Source organism: Podarcis bocagei, assembly GCF_964188305.1.
Source record: "Podarcis bocagei genome assembly, chromosome: 12".
Lineage (NCBI taxonomy): Eukaryota > Metazoa > Chordata > Lepidosauria > Squamata > Lacertidae > Podarcis > Podarcis bocagei.
The window spans coordinates 24368101-24385145 of NC_138137.1; the positions used below are offsets into that span (position 1 = coordinate 24368101).

The 17045-nt window shown below is 48.2% G+C and overlaps 1 protein-coding gene and 1 long non-coding RNA gene across 2 annotated transcripts; one reads left to right on the forward strand and one right to left on the reverse strand.

Annotated features, from left to right (window-relative positions):
* Positions 1 to 4479: 4479 nt before the first annotated feature.
* On the reverse strand, positions 4480 to 11230 carry EVX1 (even-skipped homeobox 1). Its single transcript, XM_081163061.1, has 3 exons — positions 10743 to 11230; positions 7485 to 7741; positions 4480 to 5568 (listed from the first exon to the last, which is right to left on the reverse strand). The coding sequence occupies exons 1-3, from the start codon at positions 11191 to 11193 to the stop codon at positions 5032 to 5034; spliced, it is 1245 nt and encodes a 414-aa protein (XP_081019187.1). The 5' UTR covers positions 11194 to 11230; the 3' UTR covers positions 4480 to 5031.
* A 2303-nt stretch (positions 11231 to 13533) lies between these two features.
* On the forward strand, positions 13534 to 16547 carry LOC308569477. The gene is made up of 2 exons (XR_014000741.1): positions 13534 to 15548; positions 16443 to 16547. It is a non-coding gene; the product is annotated as an uncharacterized lncRNA (long non-coding RNA).
* The last annotated feature ends 498 nt before the right edge of the window (positions 16548 to 17045 follow it).

Genomic DNA, 17045 nt, shown 5'->3' on the forward strand with positions numbered 1-17045 from the left:
CCTGGGGCGCTTGCATGGGTTTTTAGACCTAGGAGGAGAGTTGGCTATAAACCCCTGATCTTCTTTGTTACTCTCTCTTGACTTCCTTTCCCATCCCTTTCTGCTTCATAGAGGATGACTTGCGCCAATGTTTATTGAAGTCATTGATTCCACTAGGGTTTGGGGACCCTCATTTACCCGACCCGGGTCCCTATCTATTTTCCGTTTCCTATACTTTGCACATTTAAGTCCACGTAGCTTTGACCAAGCTGCAGCCCCGGTATTTGTGTGTGTGTGTGTGAGTGAGAGAGAGAGAGAGAGAGAGAGAGAGAGAGAGAGAGAGAGAGAGAGAGAGAGAGAGAGTGCAAGAAAAAGGAGAAGAGTGCGAGAGCGTTCAGCCCACCCACTCCATAGCAAAAAGGAAAATTTCATTATGAAGTAATGAGTAATTCCTCCCAGCAAGATGTATTGTTATATCTTCCACTTCAATTTAGAGGCAGAGTGGCTCAATTACCTAGAAAATACAGTCAATTAAAGGCTGCTGATTGGACACGAGGACGGATCATCGATCTTGTACTTTCCAATATTGCTCCAGACACCTCATTTTCCCTCCCTATTAACTGAAAATACGCCTGGCATTACCGCAACCTCGCAGCCTATTTACCTGTCGCAGGCAATCTCTGCCCTATGACCGAATCACGGGAAAAAAATTCACTATCATCTTTGTGCTACGCCGGGATCCGCCAGAGAAAGCCCCATTTGAAAGACAATGGCTCCCAACGGGATAGTGGAGAGAGAGTGGATGGGGTGGTGGGTGGGAGAGCTCGAATGAAGGAGGGGGAGGGGAGGGGGAAGGGGAGGGCAGCCTCCCTCTCCGTTTTTAACCAAGGGTGTCAAACCCTCCAGCAGACGCTTGCGGATGGCACCCAGGATTTGGCGTTGTAGTGCTAATCCAGCATCGCAACATTGACGCCAGGTTCATCTAAGCAAGATCACGAACTCTAAAGAATTCTCCTTCCCTGTTTGAGGCTTTGGGCAAGATCCTAACTCTTCCTGTTCCCCGTTTCATGCTCCCATCAAAAGACTAGCAAGTGCGGAAGCAAATGTGATCTTTGTCCTTAAGTGTCTTAATCAAAAACTCTGCAGCGTTTAGGCTGCTGCATGATAAGGGCTCATGTATGACATTGCGGCGCTTTTTATCTGCCGATGACCATTTGAACACCTAAACGGTCCCGTGTATGCCTTCCTCAGTGCACTCACTCGACAGTAAGTCCACTGAACACAGCAGGACTTCTTTCTGAGAAAGGGGTGCGCTGAGCAGACATGCAAAAGGATTCATACGGGCAGGCTGCAATCCTGAGTTTCTCCTGAGATTTCCATACGCCTGTAGAAAGAAATGGAGAAACACTGTGCCGAAGAGTTCAGTGATCCTCGAAAGCCTACATCCACCAACCTAAGTTGGGGAAGTAAAATATATCTTGTCATATTTCCTGTAAACCCCCTTTCACCACAATCAAAAGTGGTGTATACATTTTTGTTAAATAAAATAAAAATATCTTTTGATCTATTTTTAATTCGTCATTTCCTTTGGGACCATCATTGCAACCACGATGTGCTGAAGGCGAAATCATAGTAGATCAGTACTCATGATCCGCTGTTGCGTGATTTTCTTCTACTCATTACTCCCAGAGGAGGTTGCTTTCATAAGAAGAGGGGTGGACATTGACGCTGTCCTCCTCTGGACTGCCAAATTGTATATGTTTAGGATTGGGCTTGCAATGGCAAGTCATTGACCTCTTAGTGGGGCATCTGCATTGATTTATACAGAATTTAGCTCTAATAAATGCACTTAAGCCCCTGCCCACCGTCGGATTAGGAGCACACCGCTCTAGAGACACGCGACCAAAGCCTATGAGTATTCTCCGCGGACTGACTAGCATTTTTGCCATGGATTTCAACAAGAACAGGAGAAAAGGAAAATTGGAAGCCAATAGGCGATCTAGCCAGGCGAAGACTGCAGGCTTCAATCTAGGTGTGAATCCTGACAGTCGCCAGTTTCCATCCCACCCAAAAGGTGGGAAACCGCTTCCTTCACTTTTCGAGGCGACCCGTGTCACCTGGGGGCATCCACTCAAAGCCGAGTTCTTATAATCTCTGCACAATGGGCTGCTTCCACATTTCCAGAATTAGACATTATTCGCTCGCTTGCATTATTTTTGTCACGTGAGAGAAGGTGATCAATTTTCAGTAGACACACACACTTAGACGTCTTTTCTCAGAGTGAGCCCCATAGAATTCAGTGGGACTTATTTCCAAGTAAATCTGCCTAAGCTTTCTATAGAAACTTCAGTGTCCCTATTGCAATCTTCTTGTTTGCATGTTTATTCGTATATGGTGTATCAGTCCATAATAATAGGGACAATATCAAGGAGATGATATGTATCACTCTCATAGCTGACATTTCTGTGGAAATCTGCCAGGTCCTTATTTTACTTTGCTTTGAGGGAATCGCATTTCAACTCCTAAATTTATTTATTTTTTAACTCTCCAGGGTCAACCACTTTTTAAATGAAAAGCAACGTTTTGAAATGAAGGCTCATACGGTACTTTTCCTTCTTGAGAGACCAATTGGCGTAAAAACCTAGGTTGTTTGAACCCTTTGTCCTACCCATAGAAAAGAACAGAGCCTTCTAGAGAAGTTCTCCTGACCTTCGGCGAATCCTGTTGAAATGAATGGGAGTTCCGCGCTTCTGTTTCCCCTTGACCCGAGCTATTCTTACTCATTCATTTCAGAGCTGCTCTTTCTAAGGCGAACTTTTCCGAATTAAGTCTCATCGCCATCAACAATCTCATACTTTGATCTCAGGCCGGCATGAACACTGTTTGGAATGAACCCACCACAACTACCACCGATTTTCTTTGAAGTTGCTTGCCATTTAAGCAAACTTTGGGTCCCCGCTTCAAATAGCCAATAATTCCTACACTGCGTCTTAACTGATCTGTGGATTTGGACTGCAGATCGCGACAACTCAGAACCCTCTTCACACACACACACACACACACACACACACACACACACACACACACACACACACACCCGAGATTTAACACACAAAACTAGGCTAGCCATGTATGTCAAAAACATCTTTCCTCCTAGCCATTCCCTCCAGTCACCGTTTGTTTCCATTGCAATCGGAATGAAAATATAAATTGGGCATGTGGAAACTTCAAGAAAGGATTTTAAATATATGATAAATAATAATAATACCCTGCCGAAAGATGTTCGAAACTGTGACTTTGTAAAAGACACCAGTGAGTTAAATTTGGTGCCTTCATTGTTTGAAATGGCAGATTAAACAATTGAAGGTAGGGAGACATGACTAGCCCAGTTTAATGGAGGGAGGGAAGTTTTTCTTAATTAAATCGTGGTTGCTATACTTCCGGTTAATAATAATAAGACCAAGAGCTTCTGCTACAGGAACTTCTTCTACTTGAGGTTGCGGAAGAAGCGGGCTGGGGGAGCGAGGCGAGGCGATTATGCCTAAGGAGCGTCGAGAGACAAGTACAAGGAGAACGAAATGCGAGAGACAAGTACAAGGAAGATGAACAAAAGCTCAGTTCCAAACTCAAAGGCAGCGAATAAAAATGAGAAGGGGGAGAGAGAGAGAGTGGGGGAGGTTGTGGTGGCGTGGAAGGCAACGGGAGAACTGAAGGTGAACCAGGAAGGAGAGGCAGAAAGCGGCTCGGCTTTAATTTGCAGACCAGTGATTGCGTGAAGAGTTGAGTTCTGCTCCCTGTCACTTAATCTCTTCCCTTGGCGGCTTGTTAGCGTTTGGCAGGCGCGCGGTCTCTGTGCTGAGAATACTCTTGCAGCCGACACATTAAAGAGGGAAGGAAGGAAGGAAGGAAGGAAGGAAGGAAGGAAGGAAGGAAGGAAGGAAGGAAGGAAGGAAGGAAGGAAGGAAGGAAGGAAGGAAGGAAGGAAGGAAGGTAGGTAGGTAGGTAGGTAGGTAGGTGGTAGTTAAACCAGCACCTTCCGCTACATTATACATCACTTTCTAATTTCGCCGGTGTGGTCACAATTCAGAAACTGACAACGCGACGCTGTTCTTTTAAAGGACAAATAGCTTTGACCCTTCTGGGCTTCCCTCTGGCAATTTCGCTCGCCAGCCCCCTCCATTTACACACACACACACACACACGCCCCGCCCCACCCCATCTCAGTTGGCAAGACACAAAAGATCGCACTTTCCCCCTTTCCTTTCACGGTAAAAGGTGGGTGGGTGGGGTGGTGGGATCTCTCCGGAAAGCCAGCATGGAGCTGGAGCTGGAGAAAGAAAAAGGCACACCAAAAATGTATAGCGGGTTCTGCTGAGTTTTGTTGGTGTTTTTCTGAAGCCAATTAGCCTAATAATGATGATGACGATAGTCAGAAATAACGGGGATGACACTCTGACATGGCAAATCCAACAAAGGCCCTTCACTTTCTCTTTTTAATCTGGCAAATAATAAACCTTTACTTTCATCAGGCATACATTATTCGTTAGGATCCACAATTCCTTCCTTTCAAGTATTTCCCTTTTTAGTCACATACAGGGTTATGCATAAGCTATCGATGCCGCAGTTGGTGGGCATCCTGCCCTCTTAGGCTGGAGAAAAAAGTCCTTCGGAGACCAAAGTTCTCGATTATTTCCCCCTGTGGTGCAAAAATCACATCTTCTTCCTTCCCTCCGCCTTCATAGACGCGTCACTTGGCAAAGTCGTCCCCCGCCCGCCCACCAAACAGTTGCAACTCTGGTACTTTTTTCCACAGAGAAGAACGAAACAGAAATCCTTCCATTTTTGTTTCGTTTTCGTTAGAATTTTATTTCACAGTTCCGTTCCCTTCCTCTGTCAGTGTTCCATTGGCGTCCACTGCCCGCAATTAAATAAACACGCTATGGAAGTTCTGGGGTGAGGGAGGGTGTCTCTGGACAAGAGTTGAGGGGTGGGGTGGGGTGGGGTGAGATCGGGTGGGGTAGGGGAGAGCAGAGAAACCTGAGATGAAGCTTTTTATCTGGTCAAAGAGACTTCTTCCCGCTGATCCAAGGAGACCGAGGAGGCCTTGCTCAGCACCGAGGGCGTGAAGGTGAGGAACGAGTCAGTCCTGGTGGTGGCGGAGCAGCTAAAGTCCGAACCCGAAGGCCTTTGAGGCAGCCCGTTGGCCTGGCTCCCGTGGCAAGCCAAGCACGAGCAAGGGCTCCCTCCCGCGCCGCTCAATCCGTGCGTTGGGCCGGCGTAGAGGGAAGGGTGTCTGAAGGCGCACAGAAGTTCTGGTCTGGGGTAGGGGTGAGAGAGGACCCGGAAGGTGTCCAGAGGTCTCAGTGGGGAGCTGAAGGGGGCGGCGGCCGCAGCAGAAGCCGAGGTGGCCCCCAGGCCCATATGGGAGTAGTAAGGGAGCGGCAGGTGTGACGGGAACGGGTAGGGCAGGTTGCCGGTGGCCGCCGCGTGGCTCATCATGTAGGTGTAGAAAGCCGGGTCTGCCGGGTGGGGCCAAGTCATGGCCAAGCGCTGCCTCTTGTCCTTCATCCGCCGGTTCTGGAACCACACCTTGCAGAGAGACAGAGAGAAGAACCACAGGAAGCTCTTTAAAATCCCGCAAAAAGACGGAGCAAGACTGCAATCTTCACGCGCGCCCGGTTTTTGCTCTGGAAGGAGGCTGCATGCTTAAGCAAGCTCACTTGGCCTCAGAGAACTCTGTCCGGTCAGAGTTCCGGCCCAACGGGTCTGGGGTTGCAGCAGGAACCTATAAGACCCCCTGGCTTGTCTAACTGGGCCTGGGATTGTGTGTTGACCACTGGACAAAAGGGCAACAATAAAACCTAGAGCCTCGATGGTATTTAGCAGTCCACCAAAGGCCTCGTGAGTTTTCTTGCAACACAGCACTATCGTTTCATCTCACAATATTAACTGGTTTTCAGCATCCACTTGCTGAATCGCCCTTCCAACGGCGGGGGGGGGGGCAGGTAGCCCTCTTGGCATTCCCCGGAGTATATATTTAAATATAAATAAAATGAAAAGTGTGCGTGTGGGGTGTCTGTGAGCTTGATCAACTACATCCAATGATGGAGTTTCACGGTGACTATTTTTTTTTTTTTTACTACAGTGCTATTATCGTTGCTACAGAACTGCCTTCCTGCCGCATTCCCGTCTGCCTCTCCTATCCTGCCCGCTTTTCAGCCTTTGCAACATGCACCCAGTATGTTTGGAGCTATATGTGGAGACGGGTGCAAGTCACATCCGCTGAAATTGAAAGGAGCCTCACTGCTTCCAGATGAAACCAACTTGTATCCTTGACAGCCTTCGGGTGTGAAATTTCTTTTGTGCCAGTAGCTGCGTCCGCAAATAGTCTGCCATCCTTAGACTGTGCAGTGCTTATAAATTGAAACAGACGCACAGACTCCCCAGGAGCTATGAGATGAAGGAAGGGGAAGAGCGCAGCCAAATCCTGCGGCTGTTTGCACTGACGGAAGTCCCATCGACTTCAAAGGAGCTTAGTCCCAAATAAGTGTGCATAGAATGCAGCCAGATATCCAAGGCGCAGCAGTGCTTCCATCCTATTTAATCCCACTCATGTCAGATCCCATTCTGTACTCATTTACTTGGGAGTAAGCGCCATTTGTTTCAGTTGCCAAAGTTGGAAGCAACCATTTTACTCGGGGAGGAGGGGAACCCTAAAGGATCAGTAGCCTGGCAGCTCCATGGGGACCAACTTTGAAACATCTCGAAGTCGTAAGCAAGGCTACTCGCGAGTTGGGGACGTTTCAGTCGACCGACCGTGGTTAAAAGCTGCTTTTGGATTAATTTCAGTGGACTCCGAAATAAGTGGTGCGTAAACTGCAATGCTTGCACACTTATAAAAGCTTTCGCCCTACACACCGTTGAACTCAATGGAACTTACTTCTGAGCAGGCGTGTATAGGTCGGACCGCGCTGTCGGAGTTACACCTCTCCCAAAAGTACACAGAAATAAGCCCATTGAGTAAAGAACGCGAGCAGGTTTCAGTGAAATTGACAAGCTACTAATGCGGATTGGGATCTCCACTCTGTAGGCATGGAAAGGGTGAAAGGGGGCAGTGGCGTAGCGTGGGGGGGTGCAGGGGGGCCGGCCGCACCGGGCGCAACATCTGGGGGTTAGGGTTAGGGGGCGCAAATCCACGGGTTAGGGGGCGCATATCCACGGTTTAGGGGGCGCAAATTACTTGCCTTGCCCCGGGTGCTGACAACCCAAGCTACGCCACTGAAAGGGGGTAATCTTCCTGCCTTAAAAGCTCTTGAATGGCAGCTCCAGTAAACTGCCATCGGACTTAAATCAGCGCAGGGGAGCCTTGGCCGGAAGTCCCCGCAGGGGAACTTTGCTGCTTGGCTGTAAGCAAGCGTGGGGCAGGGAGGACGTCTCGGCCGTTGGGCAGACTGTAGATGCGTGACATTGTGCTGGAACCTTGAGATCCCCGCTTGCGATCCTACCTTGATGGTGGTTTCTGGGAGGTTTAAGGCGGCCGCCAGTTCGCACCTCCTGGGCCTGGAGACGTAGTTCTCCCGGTAGAACTCCTTCTCCAGCCGAGCTATCTGCTCCCGGGTGAAGGCCGTGCGGTACCGGCGCATTTGATCGCTGGCGCTGCAGGCCAGCGATCCTTGAGAGCCCCCTCCGCCGCTGCCCCCGCTGCCTTTAGGGGGGTCCCCTCCGCTGCTGGGGCTGCCCGCTGAGGTCTCCGAGCAGTGTCCTGCAAGGGCAAGTCGAGAGGAAGACATCGAGAGAGAAAGAAAGGCAGCGGGGCTCTGCCAACCTGTGTTTCCTCCCCCCGCTTAATTTCTGATTGTCCACTTTCTCCCTCCCAGTTTGGAGCCCCTGAGAACTGGGGCTGGATGCCTACGAACACAAACTAGCCCATATTTAGTAACCGATTAACTGGAGAGACCCGAAAGACTAGTTGGATCAACAGCCTAGTTACCTTATTAGGATTTAAATAGATGGGCAGCCCAGTCCCAGACACCTTTATTCAGGAGTAACTCCTCAGTCAGTTGGACTCTATGGGGAGTATTATCTCCTGGGGCTGCGCACTTACTTTGAGGGTAAGTGGGACTGAACTCGTGGGGTTTTCTTTTGAGCGAATATACCTGGGCTCGGGTTGACTGACTGTCTTTAGGTGTACATTAGACTTACTTGGAAACAATGTCATGGAACCATGAAAGGCCCCTTGAAATTAGTAAATATTATTATTATTATTATTATTATTATTATTATTATTATTATTATTATTATTATTATTATTATTTCAAAGCAGGTGTTTAGGTATGACTACCCAAAGTATTTAGCTCCTGGATGGCAGTCTGGTTCCTTTCTCTTTTTTGTGTTAAGGGTGCAATCCTCTTCCCCACTTACCCGAGAGTAAGCCCTACTGGCCATAAAAGGGTCTTATTTGGAGGAAACATGCCTAGGATCGCTCTACGCATCGAGGTTTACTCCTCCGGTAAAGTTCGCTGAAAGCCAATCGCATTTCCTTTTGTGTTTAGCATCTGGATTACAAGGCCGCATTTCCGCGCGCACATACTGACATAATTTACACCGAAAAGAGCTGGCCAAACCGTGCCACTATATCCGGACACGTTTGTTGGTTATTATTATTATTATTATTATTATTATTATTATTATTATTATTTAATCGGGATTGACATCGCATTGAACAGAAGCCAGAATAGGTTTCTGATGGTAATCCCAGATGTTATTTAGATCTAAGGAATGCACACCGGTTTCCATGCAAACGCTCCAGCATCCCTAGTCACTGGGAATGGGGCAGAAGCAGAAAGTAAGGGGAGTTTTTTTCTTTGGCTCATTTTCCCCAGCACCTGCAGTGGGAAATAACTGGGAGGAGGGAAATAAGTATCAAAGAGGCCTCGTTCGAAGCCTACTGCTTTTTTTTTTTAAAAAAAATCCTACTCCTGGAGTAGCATGTGAAATCCCCCAAATCATCTGCTGAAGTAGGCTGTAGTTACACTAAAGTTTGTGCTATAATACTGTAAATCTGTTCGACGTCTAGGTGCCTCTTTGTTGCTGTTGTTGTTTGGCCTGCGACAAACCAACGAGGATAGCCTTTCTAGAGACCCTCTAGAAAGGATCCACACCACACAGAGAGACACACAGAGACCTGAAAGGAACAAATCCCTCAGGACAGTGATCGCAGGGGAATGAACTTTCAGTACAACGTAGATAGGATAAAGACGTTAAGAGACCTCTCTGACACCACCAGGTGATGTTTCCCTTCTCTGCAATACAAAGGAGATCCTCCAAAGGCTATGGGGGTCCTTAGCGTCCATTTCTGAGGCCTGTTGTCTCTGTGCGCAGAGGGAAGTGCTTGCCAAGGCGATAGCCACCCTCCCCTCCATTTGTTGGCCTCTGATAACCGTCCTTTGCCATACATGACCATAACTGGGCAAGTGAGATGGCGGAGTCACCTTTCTTGTGTAATGGCCCCCACCTTCTCCCCGCAACAACAACAAAAACACCCTTCTTCCTTCTGGCAATGGAGATGAAAGGAACCTCCAGGGCCAAACCAGAGCTCTCCCTCATTCCAACACTTTCCGAGAAGATATTTAGGGCTCTGGGGCTGAGGGGGTGGGGTGGGGGGTGCGAGTGATGGTGGGAGGGGGCGGCGAGAAAGAGTCCGTGGTCTCGGCCTGTGTGTGTGTGTGTGTGTGTGTGTGTGTGTGTGTGTGTGTGTGCTTGCTTTCAAATGCAGCCAGTTCTCATTGTGCCCTGAATAAGACCGAAGGCAATTAAAGCCCTGGGACCATTTCCGAGCTGGCGCCACCGAGACACGGAAGTGACAAGGCAATTGGGACATCGAACCAATGTGCAAAGAAAAGGACCTGAGTACTGGGCGCTGGGCAGCAGGGGCGTCAGCCGCTCCCTCCTCCCCTTTACTGTCCTTTTTTTCTTGCGGCTGCTTCGGGGCTCCCGCAGGCACGCTGCATCCCTGCCAGGGGAAAGGCGCGCGCCCGCAGCCCCAAAGAGCAACTTGCAAGCCTGGCCAGCAGGCGCGGGGTTTTTCTTTTGATCTTGACCAAATCCCGGAAAGTTCTCCTTCTTTCCTCCTTCCTTGGGGGTGGGCAGCTGGGGAGCCCAGAGTACTATAATCCTGGGTAGGTGTGGGCGCAAGGATGGGGGCGGGGAGGGGAAGGGGGTCTTGCTATGCCCTGGAACAGGAAAAGCTTCTGGGAGAATTCATTACAATAAAAGTCTGGGCTGCAGGAGGGAAATCTGCAAAGGTCATAATTCTCTGTTGCAGCGAGGATGCGATTTCATGTCCCCCATTAACACGTCGTTAGACTTCAAAGCGGGAGATGTGTGTGGGTTATTGCAGATGTCTCTCTGCGGGCAATTAGAGATACCAGGGGACCCCCAAGCCATGGCTCTACGGATCCTGGAAAAGGGAGAAGGTGTGGGGGGGAATCCAAACCGAGGCAGCAAACATCATCAAAGCCCCTGAGCCAGATCAGATGGTATATGGCAGGCTGCCTCCCCGACAGCCCCCCACTAGCCCTTAAGCGCTTTGGGGATCGGGTTGGAAAGCAGAGACGCAGCCTGCTTTCCAGTACCAGGCGCTGACTTTCTGCTCCTAAGCTCCAGGGCAGATGGGATGGCCGGTCCTGGGAGGCAACCCGGCCGGCCTGAGCCCAAGGACCAGAGACTGGGAGGCGGGAGGAGAAAGGGAGGGGTTGGGGTACCTTTGCCGTGCTGGTGGTATTCCGTGTTGCCCGTGGCGCAGTCCGGGGTGCAGCTGACCTCGATCTCCTCGTAGAAATCCGACTCTGTGTCCGAGCTGCTCTGCTGGCCTTTGGCGGCCAGGCGGTTGAGCGGGGGCTGCTGCCCGGCGGAGAGCAGCGCGGCGGCCGCGGACCGGCTCTCCGGGACCGTCCCTGTCGCCGGGAGCACTTCCACCTCCTCCTCCTCTTCCTCCTCCGCTTCATCTTCCTCTTCCACCCTTCCTCCTCCTCTTTCCCGGGAGGGTAAGGGTCCAGACCTAGGGCTGTGGCAGCCTCTATGAATCATCTTGTCCTGCGGCTCTGGACCGGGGCTTCCCACGGCCTCTGCCAAGCTGGGTGCCCTCTTGGCTACTGCCAGGGAGCCAAGTTGACCTCCTTCCAGAAACATCACCATCTCCTTCCTAGTTTCCATTGTGCTGGTCTTTTAAATAAAGTCCGGATTCTCCTCTCCCCCACCCCACCCCACCCCAAGCCCCATCCACCCTCTTGCGCCTTCTCTCCCTCTCCCCCCCCCGGGCCACCCCACCCCTTCTTCCCAGCAGACCCTCTCCTGCCAATGCAGAAAGAGAGAGAGAGAGAGGGAGCCGCGAGCGGTGGTGAGCCGGGGGGTGACCTTGTGATGCGAACGCTCCACTGTGCAGCGGCGGCTCTGGGAGGGATCTCACCATTGCCCTCTTCTTTCTAAAGCTGTCATCCCTTAATGGTGCAATCGTCATTACAGTACCTCTGGTGACGCCACTCACTTGATTGCCGGGGGATAAATAGAAACGTCTGCCGGCGAGGAAGATGAAAGGAAGAGCCGGAGAGAAGAGTTAAAGGGGAGGCGGGGTGGGGTGGGGGTGGAGGGGGTCGGAGAAGGGAGGGGAGAGATGAGAGATGTACCAGGTGTAACAAGCGCTTGGGATGGATGCGAGAGGCAAGTGTGAAAAGGGAGATGGCGGATGAGATCCAACTGCAAAGCTGCGTTTCTTTTGAGTTCCTCAGTGGGAGAGTTAAGTAACCTTTCGATCTGATTTGAATATCTTTTTTTGGGGGGGGAGGGTAGAACTGCACCTTTGATCCACGACGGCTGAAAAGTGCGAAGAAGACACACAATTCCCTCCTCTCTCATTCCCGGGAAATTCTTTATTTTATTCTTTAGAGATCGGACGGCTCGAAAGTTGTGCTTGCAAGATAAGGACCCATTCGTGAATATTAGGCCACTTGTTCTGATTAACATATGCCACCTACCCCGTTTATAAAGCACTATTTGATTTCGAGTCATTCTGGCCATCTGGTTTGAACTCGAGAATTGGTGGCAATACTGATAGACAGGCAAGCAGTTTGATTGATGTCCTAAGTACTTTCCATTCTTATTGTCCTTAATGATAATTTATTTCAATCACTATCCTATATATAATTCTTTTTTTCCCTCGCCCTCCACAGGATCAGAAGATGCTTTGATAAGGTGCAACCCGACAGAAATAATCAAGCGGCAGGTTATTCAAATTTCGAGCGACAGAGCAGATATTTGTAGGGCAGAGGCAGGCGGACTTCGGGCTTTTTGGATCTACTTTGTTTGCTTGTTTGTTTTGCCCAATATCTACCAACCAGAGCCATCTGCAAACAAACAAACAAACAAACAAACAAACAAACAAACAAACAACCCCCCCTCACAGAATTGTTGAAGAAGGTGACTCTGAGCCCTTTTATACAAAAGTCCCTGCCTAGCTAATTGTCTTCATTTCCATCCCTTAATTTGGATTAGACAAGTCATATAGGTTGTTGCCATTAATACACAGTTGGGTGTCGGAAATTTTTGCTGATCTGCTGTAAATCAGAGATCTGCCAGTAGGTTCAGATCCACATTCTGTCTCCTTTTATAAAATATAATCAGGAATGTGTTGTGGACCTCAGTTTTTCTTGCATTTTTGTGCAGTCATTTAACATAAGTAATCTTTTCAATGTATCCCTCCTTTTTCTGCAGTCAGAAAATCTGTTTGTTAAGTAATATCAAATGACCGCTAAACCATCCCTGGCAACTCTATTACCCTTATTTTCAAAGAATGTTGGTTGCGCTGTAATGAACCTTCAACCAATGTTTCCAGTCTGGTAAAGAATTTATGGGCATTTTTGAGGGTTTTTGTAGAGACGCAAAACAACAAAACGCACAAAGGCAAGTACACACTCCCTCCCCCTTAATAATTTCAAGAGAAAGGGTTGGGTTGAAGGATCGTAAATGGGGATGGAAGGAGGGGTGAGTGTAAACAAGTAAGCAAAATAAAATCTAGGATCTGTTTCCAGTACAAAGACCAGGGTATTATTTCTGAGGAGGACTAGAAAACCATGTTATGCTGAGGAACTCCCTGGACAGAACCGCCGTAAGTAGCACATTTTACTTACTGTGGAAATGTTACGTTTTAATTACTCCAGATGCGTTCTTTGTTTCTATGTCTCCGTTCAGTAAATCTTCGTGAAATTATTAGACATTAAGCTCAACAATTTCGGTTTGGCTCTGAGTCAGTGAGGTTTGGACAGCGCCCTTGTTGCAATCCTAAACGCACTCACCTGGGAAGGTAGGGGGTGTCTCACTGGCTCTCAAGTCTTTAGGATCGGGGTGCCAGTTGCGCTGAAAGCTGACAGACACTCATTCCGATCCTAAACACAAAGCGTCCTATTTAGCAGGATAGCAACATATATATACAGTAAAGGGGGTGTCGGTTTAAATGCGATTCGTTTGTTGTATGGTGGTGGATGGAGCTGCGACTATAATCAGCAAGATCTCCGACATACTTCGAGGCGAGAGGCTTAACACCCCAGTCTTAAATGTATTAAGGCCAAACAAAAGCCACATTCAAATAAATGCGAGGCTAAATACGTTTACTCGGTAGTAAGTCTCTCTTTGTTGAATGGGATTAAACTCCTTGTTAATTAATGACTTTTATAAGATCAAATGGGTCGTCAGAGGCATCTTCCATAGCTGATTATCCTCTGCGAACATTGTTGTAGTTGTTGTCGATTGAGAAAGTTTGGGCAGCCTTAAGTCCTCCTTGGATAAGTCAAGGGGGATGGAGAGGAAGAACGTGCATGCTTTTCCTGAAATCAAGAGAACTGAAACCGCTGTTGATCTGGGGTACCATCTAGGGAGGAGGGGTCTTCTACTACAGGGGGCCTCCGCCCCTCCAGTCACACGCGGGAGGAAGTTAGTGATGAGCAGTTGACTTTTTAACGCCCACCATGGGAAACAAGGAAAGACTGGGAAAACACACACAGAGGGAGGGAGGGAAAGAAAGAGCTCCCGATCTCCTCCCTTAAACTGGGTCTTCCGTGTCACATCCAAAGCAAGGAAGCGCGAAAGGATCATGGAAAGTCCCTTCCCGTAAACAGCTTAAGAGAGTCTTTAAACTGCTGGGAGAAAGGAGTTAATTCAGAGCCTAATGATTTCCCGGGGCAGGGGGTTGCTGGCAAACTGACAGGTTATTTTGTCTGTGGCGAGTTGGCACCGGCTTTGCTTGAGAGGGGAGGAGTTTTCATACTGGCCAGACAGGAGGGTCCCCTCCTTTTCCTCCTAGGGCGTATTCTCAATTAGACCCGGATTTGTTAACACCCTTTAGTCAATGAATGGGTGGTAGTGAAAGCGGAACATCAAGTGATCTATTTTTTTCACCCCTACTTTAAATCCGCCTTAGTCACGGTTTAAATCCGCCTCCAGTCATAGCCAAAAATTAAGGGTAAGAGTTATTCCGTGTTCATTAACACGGAACAGAAGAGTGAGGGTTCTGTGTGGCTTCTAAGTCGGGGCTTTTGAGAAAGTAGAAGGTTTTCCACACTCTTTCTAAAGAGGCTGATTGCTTAGGGCCGCTCGCCTCTTTCTTCCTCTGTGATAGCATCCCGCCTTATCCGGGATAGAGACGCTCCATATTACAATAAGGGTACATTAAGAAGAACAGTAACACCACATGGGATAAATTCTGACGAACCTCCCTGCCCCCCAGCGCTGATTATCTCCTGACTGGTGGGCGACTGAGATGAAGAGAGAGAGAGCCCTATACCAATCTCGGTCCAGCCCCGCCAATGTAAATTGCGCGGCTGGCTGCTTTGAAATGTGGGAAGGGAAATGCTTCCTTGGTTTTTTCAAAGCCTTTCCATCAGTGGGCGATGCCTGCGACAGAATACCTTTGGCGGATCGTCTTCAAACCGGTAGTGTAATTGCAGGGAACAGGAAGCAATGAGAGGGAGGAGAGTCTCGGAAGAGGCCCTTAAACTGGCAGTCCTATCCTTCTCCAGCAGCAACCCCCCCTCCCGGGCCATTAGTGGGATGATTCTAACCAGATCTGCTCCCTGACCCTGTGGATTTACGTTATATAGTGAGATTAAGTGATCTGATAAGCCTCCTGAACCACAGAGCCTACCTTGAAACCTGAAGGCCGACTAGAAATGTTTGTTGAAACGAAAGTGCCTGGTCACTCCGCGTTAAAGAGTGGGGCAGATCAAATCCCCGGCAGACCTTGACCCGAGTCCAGGCTAAACGCTGATGCCAAAGAGCCCCACTGAGAACTTATGAATGATCTGTTAAGCGCGGGATCAGGATCTCAAGAGGTTCTTCTTCCCTTTGAAATTGGGTTGTGACCTTTCTCTCTTTCGCTCTCTCCTGCTGTACAATCCCATAGGATGTCTACACACGGAACTCGTCCTCGTTGAGCTCGTTGGGATCTTCACGCAAGGAAGCGCGTACAGGGCTGCAGCCTAGATCCATGTCATTCCTTTTCTGTCTACCACCTCTCTCTAGTAAGTCCCTAAGCTTCGCCATTTGAAGCCGCCCTTCACATCACACTGATGATCCAGCCAAAGTGAAAGTAAACGAGATTAAGAACTTCCTTTTGTGCTTGGTGCGTACAGTGGTACCTCGGGTTAAGTACTTAATTCGTTTCGGAGGTCCGTTCTTAACCTGAAACTGTTCTTAACCTGAAGCACCACTTTAGCTAATGGGGTCTCCTTCTGCTGCTGCCGCGCCGCCGGAGCCCAATTTCTGTTCTTATCCTGAAGCAAAGTTCTTAACCTGAAGCACTATTTCTGGGTTAGCTGAGTGTGTAACCTGAAGCGTATGTAACCTGAAGCGTATGTAACCCGAGGTACCACTGTCTCTAAATAGGAAATATATATCTATTTATTCAGTTCATTCATTGTAGTTGTACCCAACCCGTCCTCCAATAAGTTCGGGAGAGTGTGCATTGAGATGTTTGGCTGTGGTGTCTTCCTTCCTTTTTGCCAGGATCACGCCCACCACAGTTCTCTGAGGTTCGTTAGTGAAATTTAGTGAGTGCCTCCGGGTATTATTCATCTCCTCTCGATGTTGAAAACACACACACACATTCAGATGAAACACCCAGGTGTAAAGTGCCCCACTTCAAAGGTCCAGAACCGTCTGCTGCGTCACCCCAGAGCAAATCCTTCAAAGACGACCAGCGCCCTCGCTCAAAGTGAATGACAACCCAACAGCCACGCGTCATCCTAAACATCACCTATTTAATACAGAAAATTGCCTGGAAAGGCAAATGTAATGTGCAGAATATAGAATCTGTTTTAAACGGTTCTCTTTCTATCCTTTTCTGAGCTTCCTTTACTCTTGGAAAGGCGCCATAAAAAGATTTAAATAAATAATTTGTTTCTTCAGTGTTCTAGGAATCTGCATAAGGAAGAAGGCTGGACGCTGGAGTGATATTTTTGTTACCGAAGCTGTAGATCAATGTTAAAAACACTTAATAAAATATCCTTCGGAAAATGCAAGTTTGAATATATTTCATTTGTGTGTATTGTGTTATTGAGAATTCCCAAGAGACCCAAACTTGTCAAATAATAATGTTCATTATGCTGAATCATCAGTAACTAATTTTGGATTTTCCTATCTCAGTCCACCCCCCCATTTCAAACACAACAAATACAAATGTAAAAAAAGGCTCTACTGTCTCTGATCCAACCCACAAAACGTCAAAGAGCTTGATTTGAAAGAGAATCAGATTTAGCAAAGCAGAAAGCCTAATTTGTTAATGGATGCTATTAACTATAATGACGTAATTATCGCTGTTTTATTAAGTCTATTTTTACGACAGTGCTAGAGTTGAAACGCTGCAATGAAGGAAATAATCGGAGCATTTATTCTTCAGCTCTCTAGAAAGTCAACTCTGCAAATGTTTTTGAGACAACGTAAACCTGGAAAAGGCAATATGTGCATATATGTGCACATATATTTTCGGTATTTGGCTATAAAATGGACAGAACAATTTG

Excerpts from the sequence above, each read along its gene's own strand:
- EVX1 (XM_081163061.1), bottom strand. The coding sequence starts at position 11,193 with ATGGAAACTAGGAAGGAGATGGTGATGTTTCTGGAAGGAGGTCAACTT. Across the intron at positions 7,742-10,742 it reads ATACCACCAGCACGGCAAAG|GACACTGCTCGGAGACCTCA; the intron begins GTACCCCAACCC and ends TTGCCCTTGCAG. Across the intron at positions 5,569-7,484 it reads TCCCAGAAACCACCATCAAG|GTGTGGTTCCAGAACCGGCG; the intron begins GTAGGATCGCAA and ends TCTCTCTGCAAG.